The sequence below is a fragment of the Oncorhynchus keta genome, chromosome 9, assembly GCF_023373465.1.
Source record: "Oncorhynchus keta strain PuntledgeMale-10-30-2019 chromosome 9, Oket_V2, whole genome shotgun sequence".
Taxonomy (NCBI): Eukaryota; Metazoa; Chordata; class Actinopteri; order Salmoniformes; family Salmonidae; genus Oncorhynchus; species Oncorhynchus keta.
In genome coordinates this window covers 42,646,195-42,664,506 of record NC_068429.1, presented here as the reverse complement: position 1 = coordinate 42,664,506, position 18,312 = coordinate 42,646,195, and the positions used below count along the sequence as shown (strand labels likewise).

Below are 18,312 nucleotides of genomic sequence, written 5' to 3'. Positions count from 1 at the left end.
GTGTGCCTGAGAAGAAAGCTTGCCATGTGAACAGCAGGCTGCGGTGAGAGATAGTGTGTGTGTGTGTGTGTGTGTGTGTGTGTGTGTGTGTGTGTGTGTGTGTGTGTGTGTGTGTGTGTGTGTGTGTGTGTGTGTGTGTGTGTGTGTGTGTGTGTGTGTGTGTGTGTGTGTGTGTGCACGTTTGAGTGAGAGAAAGATAATGTGTGCATGAGGCAGCAGGCAGCAGTGAGAGCGTGAGGCAGCCTGTGAAATCCTGTGATTCAGCTCAGTGGCTGTCCTGGAATCAATTCCAGGCAGGCCAGGCAGACGAATGTGTCTCAGGCTGTGCTGCAGGGTTGAGGATGATGGGGATGGCTGGCAGGATGTCCTCCCTCCTTCACATGCCATTTTAAATCTTTATCTGAGAGAGAACAGTGTTAGAAGGCAACCGTTTCATTCTCAGGCTGAAATATGTTCTCTCATTCCGTTTTTGTCGGGAAGGGCTCAAAATCCGTACCCATGTGGCATTTAGAGCCTACAGCTACAAAATGCACACACATACGTTACTGTTCAAAAGTTTGGGGTCACTTAGAAATGTCCTTGTTTTCCATGAAAACATACATGAAATAATTTGCAAAATGTATAGGAAATATAATCAAGACGTTGACAATAAATAATGATTTTTAATTAAAATAATAATTGTGTCCTTCAAGCTTCGCTTTCGTCAAAGTATCCTCCATTTGCAGCAATTACAGCCTTGCAGACCTTTAGCATTCTAGTTGTAAATTTGTTGAGGTAATCTGAAGATATTTCACCCCCTGCTTCTTGAAGCACCTTCCACAAGTTGTTTTGGCTTGATGGGCAGTTCTTATGTACCATACGGTCAAGCAGCTCCCACTACAGCTCCAATAGGGTTGAGATCCGGTGACTGTGCTGGCCACTCCATTATAGACAGAATACCAGCTGACTGCTTCTTCCCTAAATAGTTGTTGCATAGTTTGGAGCTGTGCTTTGGGTCATTGTCCTGTTGTAGGATGAATTTGGCTCCAATTAAGCGTCATCCACAGTGTATGGCATTGCAAAATGAAGTGATAGCCTTCCTTCTTTAAAATCCCTTTTATCCTGTAAAAATCTCCCACTTTACCACCACCAAACCTCCCCCAGACCATCACATTGCCTCCACTATGATTGACAGATGGCGTCAAGCACTCCTCCAGCATCTTTTCATTTTTTTCTGCGTCTCACGAATGTTCTTATATGATCCGAACACCTCAAACTTAGATTCGTCTGTCCATAACACTTTTTTCCAATCTCCGTCTGTCCAGTGTCTGTGTTCTTTTGCACATCTTAATCTTTTATTTTTCTTGGCCAATCTGAGATATGGCTTTTTCTTTGCATCTCTGCCTAGAAGGCCAGCATCCCGGAGTCGCGCCTTCACCGTTGACGTTGAGACTGGTGTTTTGCGGGTACTATTTAATGAAGCTGCCAGTTGAGGATTTGTGAGGTGTCTGTTTCTCAAACTAGATACTCTAAAGTACTTGTCTTCATGCTCAGTTGTGTACCGGGGCACAACTGGTTAGGGCAAACTGGTTAGAGCTGTTTTGTGAAGGGAGTAGTACACAGCGTTGCATGAGATCTTCAGTTCCTTGGCAATTTCTTGCATGGAATAACCTTCCTTTCTCAGAACAAGAATAGACTGATGAGTTTCAGAAGAAATTACTTTGTTTCCGGCATTTTGAGCCTGTAATTGAACCCATAAATGCTGATGCTCCAGATATTCAACTAGTCTAAAGAATGCCAGTTTTATTGCTTCTTTAATTAGCACAGCAGTTTTCAGCTGTGCTAACATAATTGCAAAAGGGTTTTCTAATTATCAATTAGGCTTTTAAAATGATTAAATCGGATTGGCTAATGTGCCATTGGAACACAGGAGAGATGGTTGCTGACAATGGGCCTCTGTACGCCTATGTTAATATTCCATTAAAAAAATCTGCCGTTTCTAGCTACAATTGTCATTTACAACATTAACAATGTCTACACTGCATTTCTGATCAATTTGATGTTATTTGAATGGACAAAAAAAAAGTGCTTTTCTTTCAAAAACAAGGACATTTCTAAGTGACCCCAAACTTTTGAACGGCAGTGTACATGATAACGTAGGCTACGAAAAGGTATGCATCATGAAACACGTACATCTCCGCACGCGTGACTTTTTTTTATACTGTTTTCAGAGAATGGGAATGCAATTATAATGGTGCCCATTATTCATTTTCAGAACTGACCATTTGAAAGGAGAACATTCCCTTCATGTCAGGAATGGACATTATAATGTCCACCTGTGCTGAACAGTTCTTGAGGATACTTGAGGATAGAGAGGTGTAGATCAGCTCAAGTAAAAGGACACTGAACCAAAAGCTGAGGCACTTATCTTAAAGCACGGTATCATAAAGGACATAAAGACATATTTATTCCGGGACATTCACAGGACATTCACAGCACGTCAAACAACGGTTGTATCTAGTCAGATATGCCTTTCTGAGAAAGTAGTTTGCGGTGATCGTACAGCATTTCCTGTGATACGGCCTCTGCAGAAGTCAGGGCATTCATACTTCTTGCACTTTGCGGAGCAGAGCAGAGCTGTCATGAAGGAAGATGCCGAGGAAGTGAGTTTGTGTTTACTACAGGCCCTCCAGCCCCCACCTACCGTCAACCAATCATGTCAATACGGAGCAACACGGAGCCCTCCGCATTGTTACAAAATTTGGGAGGCACATGGCGATGCAGTACGGAGCTCGATTTGGCCTCTGCAAGCCTCCAGAGGCTCCGCAATTGCATCCACACCCTCCATAGCAAGCATAAATTGTCTTTAACTCTTGAAAGGGTACTTGAATCCTTCAAAATATACATGCAGATTTTTGACCTTTTGGAAATCTGTGGTGAATAAATATCTCTCTTCTCTTTTCAGATGCTCTCCAAGCCATTGTGAACACGGGGGAAGATGCACTCAGTCTTGGAGTACCTTCCATTGCAATTGCACTAACACAGGCTACAGTGGAGCAACATGTCACAGCTGTAAGAGGCCTTTTCTGTATCTTCTGTGTTGGTTTTTGTATCTGAAGAATATATGCAGTACATGCCTGTATGTGTCTGTATGACTGGACTGGACTAAGCAGAAACACTGTCAAGAGGATAATGTGTTTGTTCAGCATGTAACGTCGTTCTTCGTTTGTCGAAAGAGAGTCGGACCGAAATGCAGCGTGGTGGTTACTCATGTCTTTAATGAAGAAAGCGATACATGAAATAACTATGACAAAATACGAAACAACAAACGGAACGTGAAATCTAATTACAGCCTATCTGGTGAAACTACACAGAGACAGAAACAATCACCCACGAAATACACAGTGAAACCCAGGCTACCTAAATACGGTTCCCCATCAGAGACAACAAGAATCACCTGACTCTGATTGAGAACCGCCTCAGGCAGCCAAGCCTATACTAGACACACCCCTAATCAACCACAATCCCAATGCCTACAAAAAACCCAATAAGACATGCCCCATGTCACACCCTGGCCTGAACAAATAATGAAAGAAAACACAAAATACTAAGACCAAGGCGTGACACAGCATACATGCACAGTGAAACAGTCCGTTGAATTCAAGGTCAAATGCCTTATCTGTGATGCAGCAATAGCACGCAGCAACACCAGAACCTCTTGGCAAAGCCACACCATAGATAAGGAATAGGACAAAGCCTTTAATGATGCTTCTCTCTCTCTCTCGCTGCAACACGGGTCATCATAAATTGTGTGGAAGAAGATGAAAACTTGAAATGAAGCCATGTTGTCAGTCAAACACAATCACCTCACCGTTTAACACGTTCGCACTAGAGTTGCGCTGAAAGTGAGGTGGTGGTGGAGACAAATAAAGGACTAGCAACGATTGCCTCTGTATGTATAATTAGATTGGAGCAGAGACTCAGATCAAATCACAGGAAGTGTTTCAGGTGAGGAGGAAATAAGACATTTACGAGATTGGAGGTGTCATGTGTGACTGAACTGTTAAAAGGATGTTATTCAACAAATCACCTTGATTATCAAGCCCTTGATTAGCTGCAAGTGTGTGTGCTGGGCAAGAACAAAGGATCAACTAAGGAACCCAGCTGGTTAGTGTAACAGTGAAAGAGGGGGGGAATAGCAAATTCTTTAGTGAAGGGGAACACTCACCTGGATGCATCCTCCGGTTAACATTGTTATTATTATTATAGCCTTGTATTCATTATTTATCAGTCAGCCAGGCCCACTAGCCATTATCCAGGAGCTATTCAGAATTGTATGGATTGGGATACACAGTGTGTGTGTGTCTGAAATGGCATCCTATTCCCTATATAGTGCACTTCTTTTGAGCAGGATCCATAGGACTCTGTAACAAAAATAGTGCACTATACAGGAAAAAGGGTACCATTATGGACGCAATCAAGAGAAACAGCAACATCTGCAGTGATGGGGCCTGCGTTCCTTTGGGACACCAGCTAGCACCCTTTATTCTGGCATGCAATGGTTTTCTGTGCGTTTCCTTTCAAATAATGACGGTGAGCACATCAATAATGTAACAACATCCGCAACAACAGAACAGACAGCTGGCACACAAAGCTACTGTAGAGGGTAAAGCAGAGTGGAAAGAGAGATGGCCCAAGATAAAGAGCGCCTTTTTGCGGTTCTGTGTCTTTGGCAGCATTGTTGTTTGGCAAACACCAACATGCCTCAGCACAGTAGTGTCTTGGAATATAAAAGTTTGTCTTTGTGTATAAGTGTGTTGTGTTGGCACGCCCAACATGCCTAGGTGTCTTAGATTAGAATATGAAGAAAAATATATATAATAATGATTTGTGTACTATATGTGCCTGTTATGTATTCTGTGAGTTAGTTGTTCATTCACAAATGTGAATGCGTTATGGACCATCACTGGACAGTCCTTGCCACCCGAAAGCCTCAGCTGAAAACTGTGTCGAGGTTTTGATGTATGGTATGGTCCTATTTTCCTTTTCATGCCAAACCATGTCCAAATCACACTGAAGTATAAAAAAAATGACTAACTCAATTAAGTTACTTGAAAATGATTTGTACAGCATTCTCATATACAGTTGAAGTCGGAAGTTCACATACACTTAGGTTGGAGTCATTAAAACTTGTTTTTCAACCACTCCACAAATGTCCAAACTATAGTTTTGGCAAGTCGGTTAGGACATCTACTTTGTGCAGTACACAAGTAATTTTTTCCAACAATTGTTTACAGAAAGGTTATTTCACTTATAATTCACTGTTTCGCAAATTCAGTGCGTCAGAAGTTTACATACACTAAGTTGACTGTGCCTTTAAACAGCTCGGAAAATTCCAGAAAATTATGTCATGGCTTTAGAAGCTTCTGATAGGGTAATTGACATAATTTGAGTCAATTGGAGTTGTACCTGTGGATGTATTTCAAGGCCTACCTTCAAACTCAGTGCATCTTTGCTTGACATCATGGGAAAATCAAAAGAAATCAGCCAAGACCTCAGAAACAAATTGTAGACCTCCACAAGTCTGGTTCATCCTTGTGAGCAATTTCCAAACACCTGAAGGTACCACGTTCATCTGTACAAACAATAGTACGCAAGTATAAACACCATGGGACCACACAGTCGTCATACCGCTCAGGAAGGAGACGCATTCTGTCTCATAGAGATGAATGTACGTTGGTGCAAAAAGTGAAAATCAATCCCAGAACAATGGCAAATGACCTTGTGAAGATGCTGGAGGAAACAGGTACAAAACTATCTATTTCCACAGTAAAACAAGTCCTATAATGACAACCTGAAAGGCTGCTCAGCAAGGAAGAAGCCACTGCTCTAAAACTGCCATAAAAAAGACAGTCTATTGTTTGCAACTGTACATGGGAACAAAGATCCTACTTTTTGGAGAAATGTCTTCTGGTCTGATGAAACAAAAATAGAACTGTTTGGCTATAATGACCCTCGTTGTGTTTGGAGGAAAAAGGGGGAGGCCTGCAAGCCGAAGACACCATCCCAACCTTAAAGCAAGGGGGTGGCAGGATCATGTTGTGGGGGTGTTTTGGTCTGGAAGTTAAAGCTTGGTCGCAAATGGGACTTCCAAATGAACAGTGACCCCAAGCATACTTCCAAAGTTGCGGCAAAATGGCGCAACAAAGTTGCGGCAAAAAGGACAACAAAGTCAAGGTATTGGAGTGGCCATCACAAAGCCCTGACCTCAATCCTGTAGACGATTGTGGGCATAACTGAAAAAGCATGTGTGAGCAAGGAGGAATGGGCCAAAATTCACCCAACTTATTGTGGAATGCTTGTGCAAGGTGCCCTAAATGTTTGACCCAAGTTAAACAATTTAAAGGCAATGCTACCAAATACTAATTGAGTGTATGTAAACTTCTGACCCACTGAAATCAATCATTCTCTCTACTATTATTCTGACATTTTTTAAATAAAGTGGTGATCCTAACTGAACTAAGACAGGAAATTTGTACTCGGATTAAATGTCAGGAATTGTGAAAAAGTGAGCTGAAATGTATGTGTAAACTATGTAAACTTCTGACTTCAACTGTAGGTATTCCTCTTATCTAGGTGGGTGAGGGCAGTGTGGAGTGCAATTGAGATTGCGTTGTCTAAGAATATGTTGGGGCGGTATGCAAATTGAAGTGGGTCTTGAGTGTCTGGGAGGATAGAGTTGTGTGCCATAACCAGCCTTTCAAAGCACTTAATGATTACAGATGTGAGTGCTACAGGGCAGTAGACATTGTGGCATGAAGCATTGGAGATCTTGGGAACAGGAATAATGGTATTCATCTTAAGACGTGGGGATTAAAGACTGGGACAAGGAGAGGGTGAAAATAACCGTGAATGTGCCTTCCAGTTGATCTGCACATGCTCTGAGAATGCGCCCTGGAATACCGTCCAGCCCTGCTGCCGTGCAAGTAGCACCAGTCCTCTGGGTCGGTAGGTTCCCTCACGTACCTTACGGTGTTGTATTGTTGAAGTGTGCATAAAATATATGGAGTCTGGAAGAGAGGCATCGTTGGGCTGATTGTGGCTGGGTCTTCCTTTGTATTCCGTAATGGACTGTAGCCCCTGCCACACATGGCGGGCGTCAGGGCCTGTGTAGTATGATCCCGCCTTGCTCCTATATTGTCCTTTTGTTCGTTGGATGACTCTGAGGTTGTTGTCAGACTTATTGTTGCTGTCCTCTATTGGAGCCTCAGGTTTGTCTGCGATAACCCTGTGCGCGGTTGCCCTGTCTTTTAGTTTAGCGCCAACATCTGTGTTAACCCGGGGATTTTGATTGGGGAAGCAGCGAACTTTCACTGTGGGGGCAATGCTTTGAGCTTCTCCTTGTATACAGTAAGCAGGAGTACCAAGTCGTGATCTGATTTGCCAAATAGCGGACAAGGGAGGGCCTTGTATGCTTGCTGTGGGTAGTGTGTGTGTGTGTGTGTGTGTGTGTGTGTGTGTGTGTGTGTGTGTGTACACATTTTTGTTAATCATTTCAGTCAGTACTCATTTCAGTTAGCAGTAAGTAACCTGAGTATTTGTTTTCTCCTCCTCAGCCGTCTATGAGCAGTCATGTGAAGTGTACAAACAGAAGGGCAATACAACAGGGCTGTATTACATAGACGTGGATGGAAGCGGCATGATCAAGCCACAGCTGATTTACTGCAACATGACAGGTAAGCCACACACACACACATCAAACATTCCCACAAGGTGTGGGGGCCCATGGGCTATATCAACGCAGCAAAAAAATAAGCGTCTGTGTAAATAAACTGTGCTTATTTTCAGCGAACTTAACATGTGTAAGTATTTGTATGAACATAAGATTCAACAACTGAGACATAAACTGAACAAGTTCCAGACATGTGACTAACAGAAATGGAATAATGTGTCCCTAAAAAATGGGGGGTCCAAATCAAAAGTAACAGTCAGTATCTGGTGTGGCCACCAGCTGCATTAAGTACTGCAGTGCATCTCCTCCTCATGGACTGCACCAGATTTGCCAGTTCTTGCTGTGAGATGTTACCCCACTCTTCCACCAAGGCACCTGCAAGTTCCCGGACATTTCTGGGGGGAATAGCCCTAGCCCTCACTCTCCGATCCAACAGATTCCAAACGTGCTCAATGGGATTGAGATCCGGAGTCTTCGCTGGCCATGGCAGCACTGATATTCCTGTCTTGCAGGAAATCATGCAGAGAATGAGCAGTATGGCTGGGGGCATTGTCATGCTGGAGGGTCATGCCAGGATGAGCCTGCAGGAAGGGTATCACATGAGGGAGGAGGATGTCTTCCCTGTAATGCACAGCGTTGAGATAGGCTGCAATGACAACAAGCTCAGTCCGATGATGCTGTGACACACCACCCTAGACCATGACGGACCCTCCACCTCCAAATCGATCCCGCTGTAGAGTACAGGCCTCAGTGTATCTGTCATTCCTTTGACAATAAACGCGAATCCAACCATCACCCCTGGTGAGACAAAACTGCAACTCGTCAATGAAGAGCACTTTTTTTCAGTACTGTCTGGTCCAGCGACGGTGGGTTTGTGCCCATAGGCGACGTTGTTGTCGGTGATGTCTGGTGAGGACCTGCCTTGCAACAGGCCTACACGTCCTCAGTCCAGCCTCTCTCAGCCTATTGCGGACAGTCTGAGCACTGATGGAGGAATTGTGCGTTCCTGGTGTAACTCGGGCAGTTGTTGTTGCCATCCTTTGTTGCCATCCTGTCTCGCAGGTGTGATGTTCGGATGTACCGACCCTGTGCAGGTGTTGTTACACGTGGTCTGTCACTACGAGGACGATCAGCTGTCGGTCCTGTCTCCCTGTAGCGCTGTCTTAGGCGTCTCACAGTATGAACATTGTAAATTATTGCCCTGGCAACATCTGCAGTCCTCATGCCTCTTTGCAGCATTCCTAGGGCACATTCACATAGATGAGCAGGGACCCTGGTCATCTTTCTTTTGTGGTTTTCCTGAGTTAGCAGAAAAGCCTCTTTTAGTGTCCTAAGTTTTCATAACTCTGACCTTAATTGCCTACCGTCTGTAAGCTGTTAGTGTCTTAACGACCGTTCCACAAGTGCATGTTCTTTAATTGTTTATGGTTCATTGAACAAGCATGGGAAACAGTGTTTAAACCCAATAGAATGAAGATCTGTGAAGTTATTTGGATTTTTACAAATTATCTTTGATAGACAGCGTCCTGAAAAAGGGAAGTTTCTTTCTTTGCTGAGTGTATATACTATATATATATATATATACACACACACACACACACACACACACACACACACACACACACACACACACACACACACACACACACACACACACACACACAGTGGGGCAAAAAAGTATATTATTTTGGTTTCAGAGATTTGGGGTCCCCCTCGAGGCCCCCCTGCTCCAAATAGCATAAGACATGTTGTAGTTATGTGACTATCATTAATTAATGTGATGACTGCTATTTATCAAATATTACCTACTATGTTTAATTGATACTCAATTAAATGAATCATGTAACAATTAACTCATTAGGAATTTGGAGCACTACGGGAAAAGTTCTTTAACGAGTTACTATCTCCCAATTTAAACTCTGAAAATACAAAAATACCTCTTACGTCAATAACAGTACATTTTTTATTATTACCTCATCAGTCTCATTCTGAACATCGCGCAATTCTTGGATATCTGCACGAACCCTAACCTAAGTGATGAATCAGCAATACACAAATTGGCTTAATTATTTATTTACTAACTAAATCGTCACACAGAATACATAAACACTCACAGCATAGGTTATTGATTACATACATAATACAATGAAACCATTTCCCTGGTGGAATAAACAAAGCATGACTGTTTGGTTACACAATGGAAAGGGAGGGGTATGTAAGAAGACGGGGAGACAGAGTCTCAACTTATCATACATACACTTAGAAGCTATGCTCATGGGAATATGAATTCTTTGCACATGAACGACCACTCATTCAGAAAATAAATGCAATGTATATCAATGTATATATTTACACATGGATGTCTTCATCATCTCTCTGTTGATCTCGATGGTTCTATTGGAAGTGGTTTGATGTAAGTCTCTGGTTGTCCACCAAAAGTCACAATTTCCTTCTTAGTTGTAGGCTTCTTTTGTTCTTGAGTGTTCGTTAGAATAGATACTTCAGATGTACCACACGTTGGTGAGAGGGATCTGTCTTCCCTCTCGTCTTTGGTCAAATGTCCGAGACTACTTTACATGCACAGCTGCAGACTGTGAATGTTTGGTCTAGTCTTTTTAACCATTTCAACTTCTCTGGTCTCAATGGTTGATTAGTCAGGGTACAGCTAGGACCACTTTACACGCCGGCAGCAATCCGGCATGTATTGGTCTAATGTTAATTTCATTAGCGAGTCCTTTTAAGCACTCTGGTCTTAGGGGCGTTCCATCATGCCGACACAATGTCTGTGCTCACGTGGGCGTGGTTAATGACTGATTTATATGAAAAGCCATTATCCCATTTAGAAGGCTAAAATCACATTGTTATTAAGTATGACAAAAGTATTGTCATACTTAATCATATATTTTATAAAACATTTAGATGCAATCCTGACAACAAGAATGTGTACACCCTCAGAGATACAGTTATTTAGTTATACCATCCTTAATGATATCACAAAATAATAAACACTTTGACAGGATTGTTCTTTATCCCCACTGACCATTTCCCACATTCTTTATGTTAGAAATATTGTTTCATTATCGATTTTTGGATGTTGGAGTTTTGGTGGCAGTCTCAATTGGATTCAGGTCTGGGGAACGGGCGGGCCAGCCCATAGCATCAATGCCTTCCTCTTGCAGGAAATGCTGACACACTCCAGCCACATGAGGCCTAGCATTGTCTTGCATTAGGAGGAACCCAGGGCCAACCGCACCAGCATATGGTCTCACAAGGGGTCTGAGGATCTCATCTCGGTACCTAATGGCAGTCCGGCTACCTCTGGCGATCACATGGAGGGCTGTGAGGCCCCCCAAAGAAATGCCACCCCACACCATGACTGACCCACTGCCAAACCGGTCATGCTGGAGGATGTTGCAGACAGCAGAACATTCCCCAAGGCGTCTCCAGACTCTGTCACGTCTGTCACATGTGCTCAGTGTGAACAAGTTCTCTCACGTCACCCCGCTCCTCCGCTCTCTCCACTGGCTTCCAGTTGAAGCTCGCATCCGCTACAAGACCATGGTGCTTGCCTACGGAGCTGTGAGGGGAACGGCACCTCAGTACCTCCAGGCTCTGATCAGGCCCTACACCCAAACAAGGGCACTGCGTTCATCCACCTCTGGCCTGCTCGCCTCCCTACCACTGAGGAAGTACAGTTCCCGCTCAGCCCAGTCAAAACTGTTCGCTGCTCTGGCCCCCCAATGGTGGAACAAACTCCCTCACGACGCCAGGACAGCGGAGTCAATCACCACCTTCCGGAGACACCTGAAACCCCACCTCTTTAAGGAATACCTAGGATAGGATAAAGTAATCCTTCTCACCCCCCCCCCCTTAAAAGATTTAGATGCACTATTGTAAAGTAGCTGTTCCACTGGATGTCATAAGGTGAATGCACCAATTTGTAAGTCGCTCTGGATAAGATCGTCTGCTAAATGACTTAAATGTAAATGTAAATGTAACATGCTTTCATCTGTGAAGAGCACAGGCCGCCAGTGGCGAATTTGCCAATCTTGGTGTTCTCTGGAAAATGCCAAACGTCCTGCACAGTGTTGGGCTGTAAGCACAACCCCCACCTGTGGACGTTGGGCCCTCATACCACCCTCATGGAGTCTATTTCTGACCGTTTGAGCAGACACATGCACATTTGTGGCCTGCTGGAGGTAATTTTGCAGGGCTCTGACAGTGCTCTTCCTGCTCCTCCTTGCACAAAGGCGGAGGTAGCGGTCCTGCTGCTAGGTTGTTGCCCTCCTACGGCCTCCTCCACATCTCCTGATGTACTGGCCTGTCTCCTGGTAGAGCCTCCATGCTCTGGACACTATGCTGACAGACACAGCAAACCTTCTTGCCACAGCTCGCATTGATGTTCCATCCTGGATGAGCTGCACTACCTGAGCCACTTGTGTGGGTTGTAGACTCCGTCTCATGCTACCACTCGAGTGAAAGCACCGCCAGCATTCAAAAGTGACCAAAACATCAGCCAGGAAGCATAGGAACTGAGAAGTGGTCTGTGGTCACCACCTGCAGAACCACTCCTTTATTGGGGGTGTCTTGCTAATTGCCAATAATTTCCACCTGTCTATTCCATTTGCACAACAGCATGTGAAATGTATTGTCAATCAGTGTTGCTTCCTAAGTGGGCAGTTTGATTTCACAGAAGTTTGATTGACTTGGAGTTACATTGTGTTGTTTAAATGTTCTCTTATTTTTTTGAGCAGTGTACAAAACTATGTGGACACCCCTTCAAATCAGTGGTTTTGGCTATTTCAGTCACACCCATTGCTGACAGGTGTATACATTGGAGCACACGGCCACGCAATCTTCATAGACAAACATTGGCAGTAGAATAGCCTTACTGAAGAGAAGAATTTGACTTCACAGTGCCCAAACCTCAACCCCATCGAACACCTTTGGGGTGAATTGGAACGCCGACTGCTAGACTGGCCTAATTGGCCAACATCAGTTCCCGACCACAGTACTGCTAGTGGCTGAATAGAAGCAAGTCCCCGCAGCAATGTTCCAACATCTAGTACAACGCCTTCCCAGAAGAGTGTAGGCTGTTATAGCAGCAAAGTGGGGTACAACTAAATGGCCACCTACACTGGCGTATGGTACTGGCTTATTGCCCCCCAGTGGCACTTTAGCTATCTCTCTCACTGACGGAAAGAGATCGACATGTTTAGGGTGCAGTTGATGGCTCTCAGTAAGTAACTGAGCTGTGAGCTGTAGCTTCAGAGGGTGCGTGCCTGCCTTCCCTACAGGACACCTACACCAGGATGGCCAAAAAGATCATCAGGGACCCCAGTCACCCAATTCATGCTCTGTTCTCCTCGTTTCAATCACTGAGACGTGGGCAGTACAGGAGCATCATGGCAAAAACTTGAAGACCGACCAATAGTTTCTACCCTCAGACCATCAGGTTGCTGAATCCCACGCTACTACCCCGAGTTAAAACGTTTGGGAACCCCTGACTTACCTTACCTGCTGCTCCTCCTACGGACATCCTTCACCCCCCCACAGACTTTTACTGCCCCCACCCCAATTACATTAATCACTGATGAAGGTGTCAATATGTATAGTTTAGATTTATTTTTTTAAATTGTTATTGTTTTTATTTCACTTGGTCCCCACACCCCCTCAATGGTCATGCTGCTACCCCTATGGTAATTCCCCCCACACCCCTCAACAGTCTTTAATCTGCCTCCACCCCAATGGACATTTATTCATTCATCCCTGCTACAGTTGTTATGATGTATGTATATAGGGCTATTTCTATTATTGTTTTTTTTATGACTATATTCATTATTTTATTTCACTTAGTCCTGCATGTTGTACCCTGCAATCACACCTACAACCACTTCCATGTGACTATTAAACACTCTGAAACGGAATCTGAATCTTTGGGTGGGATCCCAGATCATCTGACAGAATTCCAATCCTTCAGGGCTGGCACCAGCAGCTATCGGAATGATCTCATCTTCCCACCCACCCCATCCCTATTTTTCAGAGTGTCTTTGTTATCATTAATATTTGCATAATGATGTAAAATGATCTTAGGGGTTCCCCTCCATTTCTCTCTCTCTCTCTCTATTCTCCTCCAGATGAAACGTGGATGGTGATCCAACACAATAACACGGAGCTAACCAAATTAAAGGCCACCTCTGGGATAAATCAGCATTTAGCCTATTTTAACTATTCGGCCGATGCGGAACAGCTCCAAGCCATAATTACTCAGGCGGAGCACTGCGAGCAGGAAGTCTTCTACCACTGTAGAAAGTCACGCCTCTTAAACACACCAGGTAAGCCCTTTTATTAACAGCATTGATCCCAGCCAGCCATAAAGGTCAGAATGATTAAAAAGCTGCTCACTCGGTCGGCTGTGAGTCGGCGCATGACTCCCTGTTCCTTATTTCCCTATCAGGGCCCATAGGTCTCTGGGCAAAAGTACTGCACTATATAGGAAACGGGGTGCCATTTGGGAGACACTCTGTGAAAGGGAGTGCTGCACGCCACACGCAGAGCTTAAGCAGACGTCACAATTGGATTATTATGCTCTTTGTTGCAAACTAATTTGGGGTTGGAGGGGAGATGTGTTTTCTTTGAGTAATGTATGTAGGCCTAACGCCATTGTGTTGTGATAGAATATTCACCATTTCTGGAAATGCTACATGTTCATGCACTGAGTGAGTTAGCTTTTAGCCTATTTTTTTTTTGTGTGTTTTTTGTTGGTGTGTCATTGGTGTTTGCCATGTGGTATTCATTTGTAGTTTTGTCAACCTTGTAATTACTATTTTAGACCTGCAAATGAACATGAAACGAGGCAACGCACAGCTTCACAGAGTAATTGCTGTCCATTAGCTGTCTCGTTACTGTAGAGGCTGACTGAGAGAAGAGGAAAACGATGTCAAAGCTAAATAAATCATGCTGAAAAATGTCAAATGAAGAATAATGAGGGGAGCGTGATCAGACAAGTTTTGGGAGCCCTTTGGAGTCTATACTGCTTTTTTTGTGGAGGTCCGAAACTGGTGACTTAACAATTCTCTATCAAACACTCTCGCTCTCCTCTTGTTCCAGTCTTTTTGTGGAAAGTGCATCTGTTATATATCATCAGGGTTGTCATTGCAAATAGCACTTATTGGTCTCTAGGTAAAACACACCTTGTTCGATCTGTTTAGAAGACATTTGTAATACCTTGAGCTTAATGTTTTTACATTAGAGCCCAACGAGTTTTGGAGTCTGTACGGTTTTTGAATAAGTGTGTGTGTGTGTGTGTGTGTGTGTGTGCCTCAGATGGATCTCCGTTCACTTGGTGGGTGGGACGTACAGACGAGCCCCAGACGTACTGGGGCGGGGCAGTACCAGGGAGCCAGCAGTGTGGCTGCGGTCTTCAGGGTAACTGCATCGACTCAGACCACTACTGCAATTGTGACGCTGACCGCAAAGAATGGTACAATACCATCACCAATTACGACTCTCATTCTGTATATTTTTCCATTGTTCCTTCGATCTCTCTTTTTTGCCCTCATTCTTTCCCCTATCTTCTTCTCTCTCGCACACTTTGTTTATTTCTTCTTCTGAATGGCAATCACCACTACTCTTCAGCTCCTTTACCTCATCCTATGTATTTTCCTCCCTTACCCTCTTTCCTATATACTGTTTTTGGTTCCTTATATATGTTTGGTACTCTATATGAACTCAACTGACTGAGATTCTCCATTCAATATTTAATCTTATTCAGAAAGGGCCTTGTTCTCTCGCCGGCGTTTATATTTTTAGATATAATTATAGTGTTATAAGCCTGCAAGAACTCAAACAGCATCTGAAAATAAAGATGAACATAATCTGGATGATGTTTGTTAGTATTTGCACAATTTCCTTTTCTATTTCCTATTCTAAAGTTGTTATGGACTGTAGACATGGGTTCAAATCAGTGGAGGCTGGTGAGGGGAGGACGGCTCATAATAATGGCTGGAACGAAGCAAATGGAATGGCATCAAACACGTGGTTTCCATGTGTAGCTTAGTATTTGATACCATTTGACTCTTTCCGCTCCAGCCATAACCACAAGCCCGCCCTCCCCAGTTCAGGTTCCACCAACCTCTTGTGGTTCAAATAATATTAGTTTTCTTTCAAATACTTTTGAGTGCTTGATTGAGCCTGCCTGGTGGTGCTAGATGTGCTAGGTTTGCACTTTTGGGACTATTTCATTGGTTCCCATAAACCAGGTTAATCAGTTGCATCTAAAGTATACTAAGAAGAATATAAACGCAACATGTAAAGTCTTGTTCTCGTGCTTCATGACGTGAAATAAACGATCCCAGAAATGTTCCATACACACAAAAAGCTTATTTCTCTCAAATATTGTGCATATTTGCTAGGCATATCAAGAAGCTGATTAAACAGCATGATCATTACAAAGGTGCGCCTTGTGTTGGGGACAATAAAAGGCCACTCTAAAATGTGCAGTTTTGTCACACAACACAATGCCACATGTGTCTGCAGTTTTGAGTGAGCATGCAATTGGCATGCTGACTACAGGAATGTTTACCAGAGCTGTTGCCCAAGAATTGAATGTTCATTTCTCTGCCATAAGCCGCTTCTAATGTCATTTTAGAGAATTTGTCAGTGTAACCACGCCAGCCCAGGACCTCCCTATCCGGCTTCTTCACCGGCGGGATGGTCTGAGACAAGGCACTCGGACAGCTGATTACACTGTAGGTTTGCACAACCGAAATATTTCTGCGCAAACTGTCAGAAACCGTCTCAGGGAAGCTCATCTGCATTCTCGTCATCCTCACCAGGGTCTTGACCTGACTGCAGTTTGGCGTCGTAACCGATTTAAGAAGACAAATGCCCAACTTTGATGGCCACTGGCACACTGGAGAAGTGTGCTCTTCATGAATGAATCCCGGTTTCAACTGTACCATGTAGATGGTAGACAACGTGTATGGCGTCGTGTGGGCGAGCGGTTTGCTGATGTCAACGTTGTGAACAGAGTGCCCCATGGTGGCGGTGGGATTATGGTAAAGTACAGACAAAGAACATAAATTGAATTTTATCGATGGCAATTTGAATGCACAGAGATACCGTGACAAGATCCTGAGGACCATTGTTGTGCCATCACCTCATGTTTCAGAATGATTATGCACAGCCCTATGTCACAAGGCTCTGCACACAATTCCTGGAAGCTGAACATTTCAGCATGCTCACCAGACGTCACCCATTGAGCATGTTTGGGATGCTCTGAATCGACATATACGACAGCGTGTTCCAGTTCCAGCCAATATCCAGCAACTTCGCACAGCTATTGAAGATGAGGCACAGGCAACAGTCAACAGGCTGATCAACTCTATGCAAAGGAGATGTGTCGCACTGCATGAGGCAAATCGTGGTCACACCAGATATTGACTGGTATTCTGATCCACGCCCCTACTTAAAAAAAAAAAAAAGGTATCTGTGACCAACAGATGCATATCTGTATTCCCAGTCATGTGAAATACATAGATTACGGCCTAATTTATTCATTTCAATTGACTGATTTCTTTATATGAACTGTAAAATCTTTGAAATTGTTGCATTTTGTGTTTATATTTTTGTTCAGTGTATTTAAAAGATACAAGATACAAGTACTATTTGAACACAGGTCTGATGGACTAAACTGTTTTTTTTTTTACGTTGTACGTTGTTACTATGTTGTTGTAACACCTACCACCTCTCTTATTTCGCAAGTTTACGTTTATTGTGCTGGAGGGTGAACTAAGCGATTTCCCCTTAGATAGGCCAGCTGCAAAGTCGAAATTGCCTATATTGTAAAAATGAAGGAAAACAAAAATGTGGTTAGTATTAGGGTTAGCAATGTGGGTATGGTTAGGTTTAAAATCAGATTTTACGACTTTGTGGTTGTGTCAGCTTAGTGACCACTCTACCTGCAGAACGAAGATTCATGATGAAAAACGCTAACCTGCCCTGATTTCCAACAGGGCTGCTGACTCTGGCCTGCTCATCCATAAGGAGAATCTACCAGTCAGATGGGTGGTGGTGGGGGATATACAGAGGCCTGAATCAGAGGCAGCCTATAGAGTCAGCCCACTTAGATGTCATGGCGACAGTAAGTACCAAATGATAAAATAGTAAAGATAGCCACACACTCGATCTATACTCCCAATGATTTATTGGACAGCACTAACAGTTTGGCACACAGTGCCTTCCTGTGTGTGGGTTAGATAGTAAATATTATATCAATCAGTCATTTTACTGTATCAGTCTATTATTTACTCCATTACTGACCCTCCCCAGATACATTGACTGGGTCATACTGAATACTGTATGCTTGCTTTTGATATGTCAGTTATCAGTTAATCTATCCGTCCATTATGTCCTATATGGAAATGGAGTATGTGCAGTACACACAGGCTGTGATTCAAACAAATGCAGAGAAACGACCTGCGCATAGCAATAGACTACCAGCTGCTTTACTCTGAGTTCTCAGCTCAGTCATTCGTTCCACACCTGTTTGATGGTAGTGCGACATTCTCTTCCTCTCGCACTCTGGTTATGCACGTCGT

General features: G+C 43.6%; 1 protein-coding gene across 2 annotated transcripts in view; it reads left to right on the top strand.

Moving 5' to 3' along the window:
• LOC118387883 (contactin-associated protein-like 4) overlaps nt 1–18,312 on the top strand; it is a 187,578-nt gene that overhangs the window by 125,847 nt on the left and 43,419 nt on the right. For both annotated transcript variants that reach the window (XM_035776694.2, XM_035776693.2), the window contains exons 11-15: nt 2,945–3,051; nt 7,596–7,715; nt 13,849–14,046; nt 15,038–15,194; nt 17,728–17,855. In XM_035776694.2, coding sequence (XP_035632587.1) covers nt 2,945–3,051; nt 7,596–7,715; nt 13,849–14,046; nt 15,038–15,194; nt 17,728–17,855 — 710 coding nt within the window. The remainder of the gene's footprint in view (nt 1–2,944; nt 3,052–7,595; nt 7,716–13,848; nt 14,047–15,037; nt 15,195–17,727; nt 17,856–18,312) is intronic.